Genomic DNA, 17491 nt, shown 5'->3' with positions numbered 1-17491 from the left:
CCCCCATCGCCCAGTGGGTCTTCAGACTCACCCTCTCTGTAATCTTCTGCCTCATGCTACAACAGTGCACGACGTGGGAGCAACACATGCTGGCTATAAAATTTAAAAATTTTCAAAATGCCTTTGGAAGTTTCCACTGGTGCGTCCGGGCTTTCTGGTCACCTCTCCGAGGCGTCTGGTAACCAGCGAGAGAGCGTGGCTGATGCAGTGTATGCTAACACCAGAGCGGTTACCTCATGTCTGAGTCTTGCTGCAACATGAGGTCAGCCCAAGAAACAACAAGTTCAGAAAAGGGGGCGATTCTCTACCCAGTTTTTCCTGAGCTTTGGAGAATTAACAGTTTCTAATGATCTGTATTTCTCAACTTCAAGTGTTTATGGAATTTTTTTTTAAAAAGTTCTTTGCGCAGAGTCCTGCCGTGATGCTAGCCAGACCGGGCAGGGGGTGGGGGCGAGCGACAGAAGCTGGGCGTTGAGAAGCAGAGACCAGCAAAGCAAGAAGGCCCATGAAGCCTACCTTTCTGCTTCTTCCCACATCAGATGGGGGCGGTCCAGGAGTCACTGGCCGCTTTACTTCGTTTGTGGGAGAATAGACGGACAGCAGCATCAGGGACAGCACTTCCAAACCCTTTAAGGGACCAGTAATTTGGGGTTCCATGGCAGATACCTTTGTTGGGGAGATGTTGGAGCACATTCTGACTTGACGTGGGGGAAAGCCCCTTCATGCCATGTGATTCCCCAGGCCTGCTTTCGGGCAGATTCATAAGCAACCCAAGCCCCCACTAGGATTTCCTACCACAGAAGAACCCAAGCCACAGACCCTGAAGCAAGACCAGCACCTGCCCCAAAGGCCTAGTTGTCATTTGATAAGGGGGTCCATGGTAGCCTTGACAGAGGGGCGCAGATAACTAAGGGGCAAAGGAGTGAGCAGGTCGTGAAGCAGTGGAGGCCAGAGGTTTGGTGTTTTGGGGGTACAGGGAACAGGGCAAGAAAAAAACGTGCGTTGCTGCGGCTTTCCTTCTTTCTTTTAAAAAATGTTTGTAGATATTGAGGAAGGTGCCCCAAAGCAATAAAAATATGAAGTTTCCAGAAAGGAGCTTATTAGTGTAGCAAATTTCCAGGGTGAAGAGGAGATGGAACAAGGTACGTAGTTGATACAATGTTGAACGAAACAGCTAAATATGAAGTGCTCTGTGCGCTGATATAAAAACCACGTTTGCCTGCAGAGGCCAAAATTAAAATCCTGTATGAAGGTTCAAAAAAAAAAAAAAATTGCCCCAACATAGTATTGTAATCGTCTAAAGGCCTTTTGAGGAACCTAGACTTAAAATGATCCACTTTCATGGGGAAAAAAACCTTGATTCATGCTTCTTTTCAACTGGTGTCTAGCTTCGCATGGTAGCCTATGTCTGGGACCCTCTGTGTTGGGGGGTGGGTAGGCAGCTAAGACCCCTGCCAGGAGGCCATGTGCCTGGTGACTGTCTGCTCTCATGATGGCTGGGAACTCCCTGCCTTCAAACACTTTATTGTTTTTCCAGACTTAACTTCCAGCGGATGTTTTGTGCTGAGGCAGGGAGGCCAGTGCTTTGGGGACAGAGGCTGGGGCAGCTGAGTTGAGGCAGGGAAAGGGGTGCTAATTCCTTGTGCTTTGTCATCTGTCCTTTTGCCGAGGAGGGGGTTGGGGTTCAAACATACCCACTTTGGCAAGAGGTGAAAGGGAAAGAGCCGAGTTGGAGGAGGTGTGGTAGGGGCTAAGGAAAGTCAGCAGAAGAACGTCGGAGGCCCTCTCGTCACTCCAAAGTGTCTGATCTTTCTGGACTTCCACAGAAAAAAGGAAACCTTGTAGGATAAGAAGCTCGGGCATCCATTTCACACGTGGACTAAAGGTGCTTGAGTATTGATTCTGGTTGTCTGGGAGGCGAGCTCCACCTTTCAGTGTTAAATAGCAAACTCACATTTTAAAATGTTATTTTCCAGGGTGCCCTGACTGATGGCCTGACATGCTAGGATTTATCTGGGCTCTTGGAGGTGCTTATTTTCCATACCTTGGCTTTTCAGTTGTCCCAGATAGAGTGGCCCTACCCTATGCCCGCCCTCTGTAACTTCACTCACACTGGAAAGGGGAGGAAGTTGGTGAGGGCGGGGTCCAGGGAGGATACCCATAGTACTTTGGATGATTCTGGAGTCTCCTGGGGACAACAGGGCCCGGGTGTGCATCTCCCCAGGTGCCATTCACTGCACGTGGACTGGACGCCCCCTTGTGGACACCATGTGGACAACTATCTCTAATCCCCATTTTAAAGTCAAAGCAACTGAGGTCTAGAGGGCTTCAGAAACTGGTTCAAAGGCATACAGCCAGTGGAGAGCAGCCTGGTAGCTAAGACCCAGGCCTCCTAAGTCCCACTCTGAAGCCAGGCTCACAGCCTCATGCTCAGACGTGAGAGGATCCAAGACAGATGGGGAACCAACCTCCCTTCTCCCCGTTAGAATGAGCCTTTCTCCCGTGGGGCTTTCCTGTGGAGGGCCAGGCCACTTTCCCCACAGCATTTTCTGTTTTCATTTGTACCAAGAGATAAATGCTTTCCGAAACTTCCCCGTGGCCTCCTGGAATGAGGCAGATTAAAGCCAAACCTATCACCACAGTAACCCTCTCCTTCTCTCTTCCCGGCGCCGCCCCACACCCTGGACCTGACCAGCGGCCCCGGCCAATATCTCTGTCGGGCACACCCTGGTTGGCAGGGGCTGTATTTACCGTCGGAGGGCTGAGGGAAGTGAGATTGGGCCATCACAAGGCACGGCGGGGCCGGACCCCAGAGGAAGTGACAGCCCGTCCGGATTGGCAGCTCAGACTCAGGGCCCCTGGGGGGGGGTGGGTGTTGGGGTTTCTGGGAGCCCAGAAGTTCCTGGGCTTGGGGTGGCCAGAGACAGGAGAAGGAAAAGGAGTCTTTTTTTATTTTACAAAAAGTTGTGCTCTGTAGGTATTTCTGAGTCGGACCCGTGAAAAATACTAAGACACTGTGTTTTTCAATCGTGGTGGCACCAGAGAAGGAAATATATTGTGTGACAGGGAGACTGCAGAAAAGGTATCTATCTTGATTCCCATTTTTAATTTAAACTTAATGGAAAACACATTTTGCGTTCTGTGGCATTCCCCCCCCTCCCCACCCTGCAGCCTCAGAGGGCCGGGCAAAGGTGATGGGTCCGGGCAATCAAGCTGGTGAAGTATTATCCCTTCCAGACCAGGGTCTGACCAGTAAAAGAGAACAGGATTCAGGCACAACAAAAGGCCAGATTTTCCCTGGACTCCCATCTGTAGTCAGCCGGGCCTGTGGTTGGAACATGGAGCCTTATTTCCCTGCTCCCTCCTCCCACCCCCGCCCATGCACTGCAGCCCAGAGAAAGGGAGAGCCGCAGTCAGTAGGCTTCGGGCAGGAGACAAAGGCTTTGGCACCGGCTGGCCCCTTGTCTCCCTGCTCCAGGTGTCCCAGATGAAGAGCAGGCTAGGTGGGGGGACTTGAGCGCTAAAGAAAGCCCCATTGTTGGGGCGCTACCTCACCCCTGCTAAGCCTCACTCTGTTCATTTCCATCTTCTTGAAGATTCCTAATACAATATCCAGTGACGGAGGGACTCCAAACTGGAAAATTATTTTTTCCTTATGCTTTCACTTTGGGGGGGCTCCATTCTCAGCAGCCTCTTCATGCTTTTCGGGGCCCCGAATTAGTGCATGTATATATATATATATATTCGCATGCATACATTAATAACAGTAAGTAAGCAAACAAATACACATTTCCATTGAAGTATACAGTCAAGCAAAAAGCATAAATGTACAACTCAACTATCACAAAGGGAATCCACTCACTTGTATGAGCACCCCCAGGTCAAGGTCAAGGAAAAGACCAGAAGCCTCCTTGTACCTTTTCTCCATCACCTTTCCTTCTTCCTCCACAAAGGTAACCACTGTCTTGATTCCCAACACCATAGGTGAGTTTTGTCTGTTTCTTAGATTTAGCCTGAGGGCTGTGGGGTCTGCTGGACTGAGAACAGGTTCTGTAGCTAGACCAGTATGGGAATCCTGCTTCCTGGGCTTTCTGCCTCTGTGGCCCTGAGCAAATTACTTGACTTCTTCGAATGCTGATGTTCTCACCTGTAAAAGGAGAAGGACCTGATGCTGGCTTCACAGGGCTCGTGTAAGGATTAAGTGAGAGAAGAGATAGAAAGTGTCTGGTGCTTACTTCATTCAAGAGTGTTGGCTTCCCTCCTCCCATCACAGCCTGTTCGCTAGGACAGGACGGGGTCAGGAAAGATTAGGAGCTCAGTTAGCCATTAGCCCCGCACAGAAGGAGCCTGAAAGCAGGAGAAAAAAAAAAAAAAAAAAATCCAAAGCCACAGAGTGGGAGGCCAGGCTCCAGGAAGGACCTTCTTGAATCAGAACAAAGTCCCATAAGAAACGCGCGTACTCTGCCATCGTCTGTAGCCTGAAGAACTTGTCAAATAAAAATTGGAGAAGAAAAGGGGATGTTGGTCCCTGGGGAGGGAGGCCAGCTGCCCCTAACCGCCCCTCCTTCCAGCAGTGAAACTTGAACCAAGAACGGTCTTCAGGGCAAAATCCTTTTCCTAGGTTACCATGAAATATGTATTTCATGCAAGCTTTGCAGGGGTCAAACGACCCTTTCTCTCGGCTTTCTGGGAGTTTCCTGTGGAATTCATCTGCGCCCAAAGAAGAACTTTCAGCAAGGGGAAAATTTAATAAATGTGGTTTATCTAAGCTTCGTGCTCTCAGCTAAATCTGCACTAATGACTCAGGCAGTTTGCTCCTCTGAGACCATCATTTTTCTTTATTTGCTCCAGCCGTGAGGTTTCAGCCTGAGGGAGAGAATGTCGGGGACAGAGAGGCAGACATTCTTGGTCTTACTCCTGAGACCCCTTTTTTTCTATTCCCTTGGAACGTTTGGTTCTATTTCTTAACCTCCTTCCAGTCATGGAGGGTTATTTCTTATTGCAGCAGAACCCATTCATAACTCCAGGTCCAGAGCACAAGACGAACTCTCAGCAAGCTCTTTTACAAAGGGTTTATTGTATGTCATTGTGGTGTCTGTGGGAGAAGGGATGTAAAAATAGTCATGATAACAGCTAGCATTTACTGAACACTCACTAGCAACCAAGATCTTTTTTGAGCACTTGACACGTATTATTTTATTCAATCCTCGCAACAACCGTGTTAAGTGGATGTTATTATTAGCCCATTTTATATAGAAGGAACCTGTGGCTTAGCGAGATTAGGTAAATTGATGGAGGTCACAAAGCTAGTAAGTGGTAAGAGGCAGGTCTAACTTTCAAGTCTCATTTGCATAACAACCATAATGAAATGAGATTGTCCCGGGGCGCCTGGGTAGCGCAGTCGTTAAAAGCGTCTGCCTTCGGCTCAGGGCGTGATCCTGGCGATCCGGGATCGAGTCCCACATCAGGCTCCTCCGCTGGGAGCCTGCTTCTTCCTCTCCCACTCCCCCTGCTGTGTTCCCTCTCTCGCTGGCTGTCTCTCTGTCACATAAATAAATAAAATCTTTAAAAAAAAAAAAAAAAAGAAATGAGATTGTCCCAGCCTCACTTGGTCCTTGATATTTTTGGAGAAGGGGCTGACCAAACGCATCTGGTTCTTGGGATATTCCATGCACATGACTGTCTCATTTCTATTTTTTTTTTTTTAAGATTTTATTTATTTGAGAGAGAACACGAGCAAGGGGGAGGGGTGGCGGGAGAGGGAGAAGCAGACTCCCCGCCAAGCAGGGAGCCCAATGCGGGATGCGATCCCAGGACCCTAGGATCATGACCTGAGCGAAAGGCAGACGCTTCACCGACTGAGCCTCCCAGGCGCCCGAGACTGGTCTCATTTCTAAAACGGTGTGCACGTGTCCACGCTTTGGCATACTGTGGTCTCAATACCACCTCCACCCCTCCTCTTTTTTTGTCTGGAGCTGTTTGGGGGGCTAGAAGTGACAGTTGCCCAAGCCAGAAGTCGTCGGTGCTAGGCAGTTGGGGGATTCTTATAAAAATTTCTCCCTCGTCGTCTGGCCTGGAAGGGACGCATTTTCTCTGAGGCACACAACCAAACGCCCACAGCTGGGTGAGGCAGCAGCTCCAGCCGGCCTCCCTGCCATGACTGGAGACTAAAAATAGGATCGTCTGACAGCCCATCCCCTGTCCTCAGCCCTGGCACCCAAGTCAGCCACCCGTCTGCACAGAGAAGGGAAAATTTTCAAAGACTTCCCCAGCCTCAAACACCTCCTGGCAGGCTTATCGCGTCCTTTGTAAAAGCGTATCCCAGCCCTGGTCTTTGAAAGCACTTCAGAGTTTTCCCCAGGAGAAGCTCAGGAACTGCAAAAATGCCTGCATTTTATAAAACAAAATTCCTGGATTCTTTTGAAACTAAGGAACAAGCTTAATTTTAGGGGAAAGGGGGAATTTTTACATGCAGCACAAAAAACTATCGTTCCTGAAAATTCGTAGACGAGGGCCTCAAATCAGTAGTTTACACGTTCAAGTTCAATTTTAAGAGACTGTATAGCGGCCTCTGGGATGACAGAAGGTTCAACGTCCCATGCCTCACTTCAGTTGTATTCTCCTAGACATTTGCAAAGGAAGGCAAGAGTAGCTGCTGGAACTCCCGCCACCTGCCCCCCCCCCCCCCGCCCCGTGCCCCTTCCCAACTGCCAACACTCCCCTCCACCGACAAGGAATAATATCCAAGGAGCTCACCCACCAGTAAAAGGACCTGTCCTTAAACCCACAGGGTATCATAGCAGCAGGAATTGCATAGCTTCTCCTCCAGGGTGTGGTAGAACGACAGACTGCAGGCCAAATCTGCCCAAATCTGCCCAAATCTGGCCAACTCTGGCCCATGGACAAAACAAAACAAAAACAAAAAAGAATGTGCAACAGAGACTGTATTTAACCCACAAAGCCTAAAATATTTACTATCTGGTCTTTATAAGAAAAGCTTGCCAACTCTGGCTATAGTTTAACTCCTTCATTTTTCCGCTGAAGAAATCAAAATCTAGATTTACCCATGGTCCCACAGTGAGATTCCCAGTCCCGTGCTCCTGCCATGTCATGGTGTGGACACCCAAGAACTTCGAATCATTAACGTGCCTGCTGGGGAGGGCTATGCGTATCCCACCCGCAAGTGTTCTGTCCTAACTTACTCTCAGGGGAACTCCAGGAATCCAGTACCTTGCCCCCAAGATGGATTCCAGTAACTCTTTCTTTCTTGCAAGGAGCCATCTGTCTCTCTTCCCTACACCCCGTCTATTCCCCTCCCCAATCCCTTCTCATTCCATCTTCTGTTCTTGATCTCAGAAGAACGTCTTGTTATAACCAGCTTCTGCTTTGCCTTACAGGTTCACTGTTGGCCTATAACACAACCTCCCACACAGACCAATCCTCACGACTGAGTGTCAAAGAAGGTGAGTCTGTTCTCTCATGCATTTTCTTCAGTACCAGGTGTGGCACCATTCCGTGCTGTTAAGACTGGTTCAGGCACCCCCAAATCTGTGCACCATTAACCTTAAAAATAGAACTGGTGGTTATTTTACCAGAAAAAAAATGGGTTTATTTGGGAATAGCAGAGAATAGGAATTCTGGATAAATATGCTATGGCAAAACCATAGGTAAGCCCAGCAAACAAAGGAGAGGAACATTATTTTATGGAGAAGATGGAGGAAGTTGGGAGGAGTTCTTTTGAATGGAAGTCCAGAGGAGAAAAGTTAAGAGCTCAAGGTGATGACTGTCTCATTGGCTGAGATTCAGGGGTAGCGGATTTCTTATAGGAGAGAGGCAACCTACATCTTTCCTGTTGGGGCCTGTAACTGATGATTCTTTCCTGCTGGAGAGTCTTCTGTTGTGGTAGGTAATTGACACATCTGTGGAAGTCCGTAATTGACAATTCTTCCTGTAACTTACATTTGAGTGGTAGTGGCCCCCCTCTGGGTTCCCCTTTCTGGCCTCCCAACTCATTTTATTGAGGTTTCTCTTTGTTAATTTGCAAGCACCAAATCTCTTGTGTTTTTTTCTAGCATACAAGGCAAGAAGCCAAACCTTATCCCACTTGCACTAGCTGCAAAAATAGAGCAACGTTTTTAAATATCTTGTAATAATATCAAAGATAGGACTTGAAGTTGTTACACCATGAAATAAAAGGGGTTGTTCTCGGAGCACTGCTCCCTTTCAGAGCTGGAAGTCAGCGCCTTCCTCCATTGAAGATAATGAGATGAAGATTTCTTTTTAAGGATTCTTGCAAAGCCACATTTTAAGGGTTGTTTTTCCCCTCACAAATTTTAGCAATGCCAATTCATTTTTAAAGTGGTGATTTGGGGATTTGGTCTAGTTGGTTTGGTTTGGTTGAGAGAGGCAGAAAACAACCTCAACAAATGATTTTTTGCTAGTGAGGATTTTATTATAATAGCATTTCTCAGCATCTTATTTATGGACCATTGTGAGGATTTATTGCTCCAGATACTGCTTTAGATTCCAGGCATTTAAACAAGTGAATAATTCATGGTACCTGGTTTAAGGGAGAAAAATATGTTAAGTGAAAAAAATCAGCCCAAGGCAAAAAAAAAAAAAAAAAATCCATGGAGGAGGGGAATATTGAGGGGAGGCTTAAGGAGCGAATAGGAGAACGGCAGCCGTGCTCTCTTCCTTGGCTTCCTACTTTATTACTTTTTCTGTGATGTCCATCTGCTCTAATAGAGAATGAATGAGGGCAGAAGTTCTCGGTACAGGTGCCGTGTGGTACAGCACAGCATTATTTTTCAGAGAAACTTAAAGCTCTTCTAAGAGAAAAGCCTTAGAGACCATTTGATTAAGAGTGCTCACAGGTTACGGAGGAGGCAGACCCATAATGCCTGTGGGTGTCTTGGCCACGGTCACACCTTTGAGCACATAGGACTTTGTGTTCGCTGTTAGCAATTTCTAATCAGACGATGACCAGAAAATGTGGAGGAAGGAATATATAACGTGGTGAATCTGCTTTTAAACTTTTGTGGTTTCGTTTGCTTCCTCTCCCCCGCCCCCCCGCCCCACCCAGGGTTAGTCCTTTTTATGCTACCGTTTTCCTTTCCAAATCAGATTTTTTGAATTTTGCCATGAAAACGAAGGTTATATTGACTCATTCTGCAGCCCAAGCCACATGTTGCTTGCTGACCTGTTTAACGTCGTGTTGCAGACGTCTGTCATGAGGGAAATGTATTATAGTGACAGACATCAGACTGGAGGTCAGGGCATCTTTGTCTTCGTTTGGGGAAATCGCTTCATGCCCTGAATCTTTGTTTCCTGTCTAATAAAAGGACCGAACTAAATCAGGAGGAGTCAAGCCCTGACTCTTGAGCACCTGACTTCTAAAGAGAAGTCGTAGAGCCCCGGGTGAGGGCTCTGCCTTCATTCAGGGCCCCTCTGTTGTGATTTGGTGTACTTAGCTAATTTCATTTGTAGATAAGGATCCAGTTCTTGGAAGGAAGGGGGCAAGCGGAAAGGAAGCACTGGAGGAAAGGAAAGGGAGGAAAGAAGAAGGAAGGGGGATCCTTCAAAGTTCCTTTCATTCTACAGGCTAAAGCCTGCTGGCCACCAGTGAGGCTCTGGGACAGAGCCAATAAGAGAATATCTGATATTGGGCTTAAAATACAGATTTTCATTTAGAAGCAAGTCTGAATTGAACTGCATTGATAAGCAACTCATTACTCCTCCAGGGGTCTTAGCTTTCAGCCTCTCGCCTCTACCTACCACACTGCATTTCCTTTCCTTGGCCCTTTTGTGTACAGGCGGCCGTGCATTTGTAATGCCAGTGGGCTTATTCAGGCTTCGTGCAGGAATAGCTCGCTCTTGCTGGGCAACCACCCTCTTCTGAAATAAATTAACTCTAGTATCCAGGCAAACGCATGCTGCCAGGACCTCATTCAGGTGGTGCGGAGCATTTATCTCCCAACATCGGCCCTGGCCTCTACAGACCATTAAGTCTGTGCCTTGCAGGTGCGTCTTTTGTCCCCAGTAAAGCTTTCCACTTGAGCTGTCTTGCTTCTGTGTAGCCTCCCCCCTTGTGAGGTGGTCTGAATCTGTCTGAAAGGCCCATCACCCACAAAACAAAGTGCATTAGCAAGACAAAGCTAATCAGGCTTCTCTCTCCTTCCTTTTCACCCTCCTCCCCATATCCCTCTCTCTCTCTCCCTCTCTCTCTCTCATGTGTGCATGCTTTTTCTCTATCTTTATTACTTAAAATATTAAATGGAAAAATAAAGAGAAGACACAGTGCAACCTTGGTTCCATTTTGTTTGAATGAGAAACATACATAGCCCCAAACAAACCCAGAGTACGTCAAGAGCACCAGAGCTCTGTGTGTGTGTGTGTGTGTGTGGTGCTTCACAAAGGGCAGGTGCTAGCATCAAGCACAAAGGAAAGAAGTTGAGGAGATGACGTCTATTAGTGTTTCTTCAATTCACTTATCAAATTAGAATGCCTTTTTGCTTTAAAAATGGCATAATCACCCTTCCAGCTTGTCTCTCGAAAATGATTGCACTCTCTAAGGGTTATTTGTGCCCAGGAAGTAAGACTTGATTTTTAAAAATTAATTTATAACAGTCTGTAAGCCCCTTTAAATTAAGTATTCTATAGTCACAGATTGGCCCCAGTTAAAACAGTGGTGCTCTCTTGACCTTTACTTCTCAAGGCTAATGCACTTGAAAAAATAAAGTAGGAGGGAAGCAATTGTTACCCATTTACAGTAGCAGCCATGACTGTTGACTGTCGTCCAGAGAGGATTTTGTAATGCCGTTGACACTTTCACAAGCTTTGCTTCTGCTTTTGGCCTGGCAGCATCCCTGAGAGGTAGCTAAGATCCTCTCCAGTTTGCAGATAGAGATTCAGCAATACGAAACCATTCACTGAAGAGCACACAGCTAGTCAACAGCATCGCAACGACTCAAACCCAGGTTGTAGGATTCAAACTTTCCTTGCTCCAGATGGTCTCCCTGAAACATACAGCTCGTCCCTTCTCGCTGGATGTCCACGCAGACAATATCTGGCCTAAATGTTGTTTCAGCAGAGATTTGAAATTTTCCCCATTATTTTGTCCTGTCCCCCTACCCCCAATTTTCCCACTATCATCTCCATCCATGCCCTGTCCTGTTCGCTTTTCCCAAAGATGAATTCATACACAACCTCTGCTTGGCGTTACCTTCTGGTCTCAACTGCACAGAGAATCACCTGGAGAGCTTTTTAAAGATACTGGTGCCCTAGAACAAATATTATACGGCTCTACTCCTATGAGGCATCTCGGATAGGCAGAGCCATAGAGACAGGGTGTAGAATGGTGGTTACTGGGGCTGGGAGGAGGGGGATGATGGGCAGCTGTCGTTGAATGGGTGCAGAGTTTTAGTTTGGAAAACTGAAAAAGTTCCAATGGTGGGGGTTATACAATGAACGTGCTTAATGCCACTGAAATGCATACCAAGAAATAGTCAAAATGGTCAATTCTTTTAGGATGTTTTATCACAATAAAAAAACAAGACATTTAAATTAAAAATATATATATATATATAAAGGGTGCCTGGGTGGCTCAGTCGGTTAAGTGTCTGCCTACCTTTGGCTCAGGTCATGATCTCGGGGTCCTGGGATAGAGCCCCACGTTGGGCTCCCTGCTTAGCGGGGAGTCTGTTTCTCCCTCTCCCCCTGCTTGTGCTCTCTTTCTGTCAAATAGATAAATAAAATCTTTAAAAAAATTTTTTTAATTACTGATGCCTAGGCCCCACACAGGACCAATTAACTTGGAACAGCTAGGAGTGACACGTGGACATTGGGAATTTTTTGGAGCTCTCCAGGTTACTGTCATAACCTGCAGCCAAAATCGAGAAGCCCTGTGCTACAGGGCAGACACAAACTAGAGGGAGAGGACCCAGCTCAGAGCCCCCACCAGGTTTTCTTAGAGATACACTGGGCAGTTGATCTTGACCTTTCCTGACCCCTAGAGCAGGACCTGATGGTTCAGTAGAGAAGGTGCAGGTTGAGTGGAGGAATCCCATGATCCTGACTTGTTCTTTTCATCATCGTCATTGACAATGTTACAGTTATCATTGATTTTGACAAGTTTGCATTAGTACCTCTCTTCACATCTCAGAAATTCCTCTTATACGCTCTCATTCTATGTATCTAAATGACCCCGATGCTGGGCTCAATCCCACGACCCTGAGATCATGACCTGAACCAAAATCAAGAGTTGGATGCCCAACCAACCGCACTACCCAGGTGACCTCGATTTTATAGGACACTGGGGGGTCTGGAATTTAAGTGGCCTTTCCAAGTACATATGAGTGCTGGAGCCAGGACCATTGACTCTCCAAACCTGTTCTCTCTGCCCTACACAGTGGGGTTGGAGGGTGTTTGGGGGTGCAGGTCGGAGCTCCACCTTGTTTTGGGGGTAAACCCTAGGGCCTCCCAGTGCTCTCAGCCAGACAATCAGCGTGCAGTGATCCGCCCATCTCTCCTTCGGAGCTGCTTTGCATGCCTAAACCCTCATTTCCTTAGCTCCTCATGCTGGATCTGTTTAAATACCTCAGACTCTCCAAAAGTCAGAGGATATTGAGCTCCTTGTTTATTAACTCCTGGAACTCATAAACCTGCCAAGGGCCCGTGTAGCACTGAGCTGCTTGCCCCAGCCAGGGAAGGCTTTCCGAACCTGCTGCTGAATGCAAAACCTGAATGCGGGTCGGGTGTCTGCCTGCGGAATAGCCGTCTCTAGCAGTTGCCTTGGCTAATGGATAAAAAGTCTGTCTGCTTACACTGTAAGTATGGGGGGGAGCAACTACCTCTCCACGTCCTTTGTAGAGAAATGCCTAACTGGCGCTGAAGATCATGCTAACAAGAGCCCGGCTTCTCTCAAGGAGATTTCCAGATGGCAGGGGCCCCCACGCACATAGCAACGGGCCCTTTTTTGCAGCCCTTTATTGTTTGCCGAGCATTTGCACATCCATTATCTCATTCGCGCCTCACAACATCACGGTGAGACAGCAGGGCTGGTATGATGATTATTCTCACTGATGATGATGAAAACAAGGCCCGGAGGGATTACGGGGTTCGTGGGAAGTCCCCCAGGTCTTAGGGTAGAGCAGGGCTCACACTTAGGTCTCTGGGTTCTTTCCTCCCTCCAAGCTGTTTCTCACCTCACCCTTTCAACATATTTAATTCAAGCATTCTAACAATATTTTAAATTTAAATTAATTAAATTATCCCATTAGTGCCCTGAATTTACCCAAGGCGGGTGTTCATCTCTTATTTCAACATTATAACATTGATGAGAAACTCAAGCTCTGGCCTTGGACCATATGACCCTGGACAAGTCATTTATTTTTGCTGCATTAGTTTCCTTGTGTATAAAATGAGGACAGTTTTAGGACCCCTTCAGGGCTGAGATAGAACTCACAAGTCACTTCGCATGGTATCTGACATACCAATAATGGCTCCGTATGTTAGCTCCATGAATTATAATAATTAGTAGTATTATTGCAAAATAATTAGAATATTTTTGAGGGCTTACTGTTTGCTAACACTGTGCCAAAGGTGGGGAAGGATACCTTACTATATCATATGGCACGGTAATACCATCGGTGAGACGTCCAAGCTGCTTAAAATCTTATTAAGGAGATACACGCAGAACTCATAAGGAATAAGATGAAATTGCATGTAATCAATCAGAAAAAAAAAATGCTACCTCCAAGAAGTTCTCTGAGAGTAATGGAGAGATGAAAAATCATTCAATGCTAACATTGTGCATCCTCCCCGCCAAACCTTTCATGTGACAGAAGACATGTGAGGCCAGAGAAGACTGGGTCCAGCCAAGACCACACAGGGAGTGAGCGACAAGTGGCGGAGTTTGAAGTCACTCAGTACCTTAATCAGGAATGGACCAAAATTCTGTGATTCATGCCCACGCCCTATTCAGTCACGTCTTCATTTGTTAAGAACCTACCATGTTTGGGACACTAGGCTGAACCCCAGAAACATGGTGTGCAACCAGCACCTACCATCAAGGGGCTGATAATCAGAGATACTACAGATAAGGCCAGTAAGTCGTTAAAAGCTGTATATTAGAGTATGGGTGATATATCACCAAATCTTGCCATCCCCCTGCCATTTACATCCTCTCTGGGGTGTCCTTTATGATAGAATTTTAGAGGTCAGAGTGAAAGATGGGAGGCCTCTGGAGATATGCAACATGGAGGTCCTGGGAATGGATATGGAGACGAGGGGAAGCTGGTCGACCCAAAGACACCAATCAGTGTGTCTGGCTCTGTTGCATATGTGTGGGGGCTGTAGTGCTGGGGGCCAGATGTGTTCAGGCTGGGTTTTGGGGGAGGGGCCCAGGTGAGCTTCTCTGGGGGTATAGGAGCATGCCCTGGGAAGCACCAAGGCCTCAGTGTATGACAGGAGCATGGGGACGGGGAAGCCCTGAGTAGCCTCTTGGTGGCTTATGTGAGACTGAAAGATGCAGTCCAGTTGGGTGTCTCCCTATGGGACAGGAAGCTCTGGGAAGGAGCCCTGAGCCAGGAATTTGGTTCAAAATAATGGGGGCTGGGGAGGGGGAGTAGGTGGGAGTAGAGCTGAAATGAGATTGACCATGAGTCCATGCTTGTTAAAGCAGGATAAAGGGCCTTCCGGGGTTCCATAGACTTTTCGCTCCGCTTTTCTATACCTCTGAAATTTTCCATAATTTAAAAGCTGCCTGGAGAAACTTTGTGTCGATGGGAAAAAAGCAGAGATGAGTTCAGAATATTTATTCCTAAAGCCATGCGTGGTGTATATGGTGTAGTGAACGAGGGTGATGTGTTCGAGGTCAGCCTTTGGGGGACGGTGGGCTTTGGGCAGCATCCTGAGTGTGATGTCTCTGCGGGAGGGGAGGGTGAGCGTGGTGTTTGGCGTGGGCATGCCTGGGAAAGGGTAGCACACGGGGGGTGGGTCTGGAACACGTGTACCCGTAGGCAAAGGCCTGTAATACTGTGAGGTAACCTCCTGGTATTTTTAGGGAGTAAATAACACCTCTCATGTAGCAGGTTATACGGTTCCACAGGCTCTGTCTGTGTCAACTAACATACACTTAAAATTTGAGGGTATTGAGGCCTCACAGGAGGGCCTGTTAAGAACTTTGTCATTCTATGTTTTTCCTTTATGATGAAATACCCTTAATCCATTTTTAGCAAAGCAGGGGTGATTGCTGAATGTGTGTGTGTGTGTGAGAGAGAGAGAGCGAGAGAGCGTGTGCTGTTTCTGTGGTCCCAAGGCAAGATTTATGATTCTAGAATAGACAGTAGCTCGCTCTCTCCATTTTATTTTTTTTAAACTGTTTTTCTTTGAAATTCCAGAGTTAATGTTTTGTCTGCTTTCGATCTGACCCTCTTTGGAGAGCTACATGTTTTTGTGTGTGTATGTATGTGTGTGTGTGTGTTCAGCAGAGGGAGATTGAAAGAGAGAGCGAGCGAGCGAGCTGGGAAACAAAGAATGGTTGTCTCCAAACTGTAGCAGGCAGGAAACCCCAATCCCAAGGGAATTTAGCCAGCCAGCCCTGTCCCGGAGTCAGACTCCAGCTCTCTGAATTCAATTTGACAGCTTGTCTGGGACACTTTCTAAGTAACCATTATCCTTCCTTTCTCTTAAGTAAAAGCACTGTTATTTTTTTCCGTGGGTGTGCTGCGTGCACTGTTATCACACATGTGTGGGTTACACACAGCGACGAGGACATGCTTTCTCTAAATTATTGGAAACACTTAGCCCGTTTCCTAAGACAAGTGTAAATTTGTTCCAGAATAATGAGGCCAACAACTTTCAGTATTGTGCCCTTGCCTTGTGGGAGGAAGGTACAGAGGAATTTTGTGGGGACATTTCTTTTTTTCCTCTAGTTGCAGTTAAGGACTGTATTCCCTTATTTGAAGGAGTTTCTCTGTCTCAGGAATAATTCGAATTGTATACATTTTATTCCTTTGAGGATTTTTTTTTAATGTATTCAAGCAAAGATATCTTCCATGATCATTCTCTTTGGTGTCTGTGTTTGATTGATATATTGATTATTTTAAAGAAAGAGACCACCATACATCACGCTGCAGGAGAGAATTCAAAGGTGCATGGACGTCAACCATGAGTCCCCCAGGGTCACACGGGGCAGACATACACACCTAGGCAGACCTTCTAGAGTTCCAAGTGGGCGCTTCTCAGTCTTGTCTCCTCCACTTACTCAGATCAGTTGACTTTGCCACCACAGCACGGTGGGATTGTGAGACTAAACCCAGCCTTTCTGTGTGTGTGTGTATTTGAAGGCTGCTCCAGCTAGGCAGGATCCACAGACACAAGTTCCAGAACAGTCTAAGTCCCTTCAGGGTGCAGGGATGTGACAGCCTCACACAGTGGCACATACCCTTTCTTGCCTGTCTCACCCCCAGCCCAGTCTATGTCCTAGAAAGCCGGATTCTGAAATTACCCCTGACCCCACACCCACCAGGCTGTATTTGAATATTTAATGGAGAAGAAACGTGCCTCGCCCCTTGAGGCCCGGGTCAGATGACATCCCCTCAATATGGTCATCCATCCATTCCCACAGTACTTTGCTTGGACCCACTGTCTTCCCAATTTAGCTCTCAACAGATTCTGTCGTAACAGTCTTTTCTCTTGCAAGACTTTAAGCATCTTGGGGGGGGAGGACTGTGTCTTAGACAAGGCCACTGGCTCAATGGATGAAAATTATAGGCAAAGTGCCTTAAATGATTCTCCAAGAGTTCACTGTGCAACTAACTGTTCGTGGTGTTTCCCCATATGGGAGCGATATTTTGGCTTCATCCAGTGCAGAGAGGGCGTGGAACTGGCCTTCTCCTTCTCCCTTGCCTTCCATTTACCCTGCGCTTGACCCCAGGACAATTCCTGTGAAGCTGTGGTCAGGCCCGCCCTGAGGAGAAGAAAGAGCTTGCTGGGAGCAGATTCCCATTAAAAGCTGATAGCTCCCCTTCCCCCTTTTGGGCCATTTTGCCCGTCAAACTCCCCTTGGGGGCCCCTCAGATCTGGGTCCTCCGGTTACGTGTTCCCTTGCAAAGAGAGGCAGAGGAGCACCGAGCCAAGGAAAGGTCATACCGCAAGGAAAATGGACCTCCTTCCATTCCTTTCTTAGCGCCTTCCCCCCCATGACGAGAACAGCCAGCGCTTACGGAGGGCTTACGCACGCCAAGAACTTTCTATTGGCTTCCCATTTACACTTCATAGCAACCCTATTTAGTTGGCACTATTGTCATTTCTTACTTCACATCTGAGAAAACTGGGGCACAGAGAGGTTAACCCCACATCACGAAGCTGGTAGGAAGCCCAGCAGGTTCCGTGACTGCAGCCTCCTGCCCGCCAGGCAGGAGGACAAGTCTCCACGGCTGCTTCTTCCTAGCCCACACGCCACCCCACCGTAAGGCCCATTGGCTCC

At 47.3% G+C, this 17491-nt stretch overlaps 1 protein-coding gene across 7 annotated transcripts in view; it reads left to right on the top strand.

Moving 5' to 3' along the window:
- The window catches only part of FLI1 (Fli-1 proto-oncogene, ETS transcription factor), a 122318-nt gene that overhangs the window by 85242 nt on the left and 19585 nt on the right, over positions 1 to 17491 (top strand). For all 7 annotated transcript variants that reach the window (XM_045783767.2, XM_087868284.1, XM_045783765.2 and 4 more), the window contains one exon: positions 7398 to 7463. In XM_045783767.2, the coding sequence (XP_045639723.1) occupies positions 7398 to 7463 (66 nt within the window). The remainder of the gene's footprint in view (positions 1 to 7397; positions 7464 to 17491) is intronic.

The sequence above is a fragment of the Ursus americanus genome, chromosome 16, assembly GCF_024610735.1.
Source record: "Ursus americanus isolate L20-20 chromosome 16, mUrsAme1.1.p, whole genome shotgun sequence".
Classification (NCBI taxonomy): Eukaryota; Metazoa; Chordata; class Mammalia; order Carnivora; family Ursidae; genus Ursus; species Ursus americanus.
This window is presented reverse-complemented; position numbering and strand designations above follow the sequence as displayed.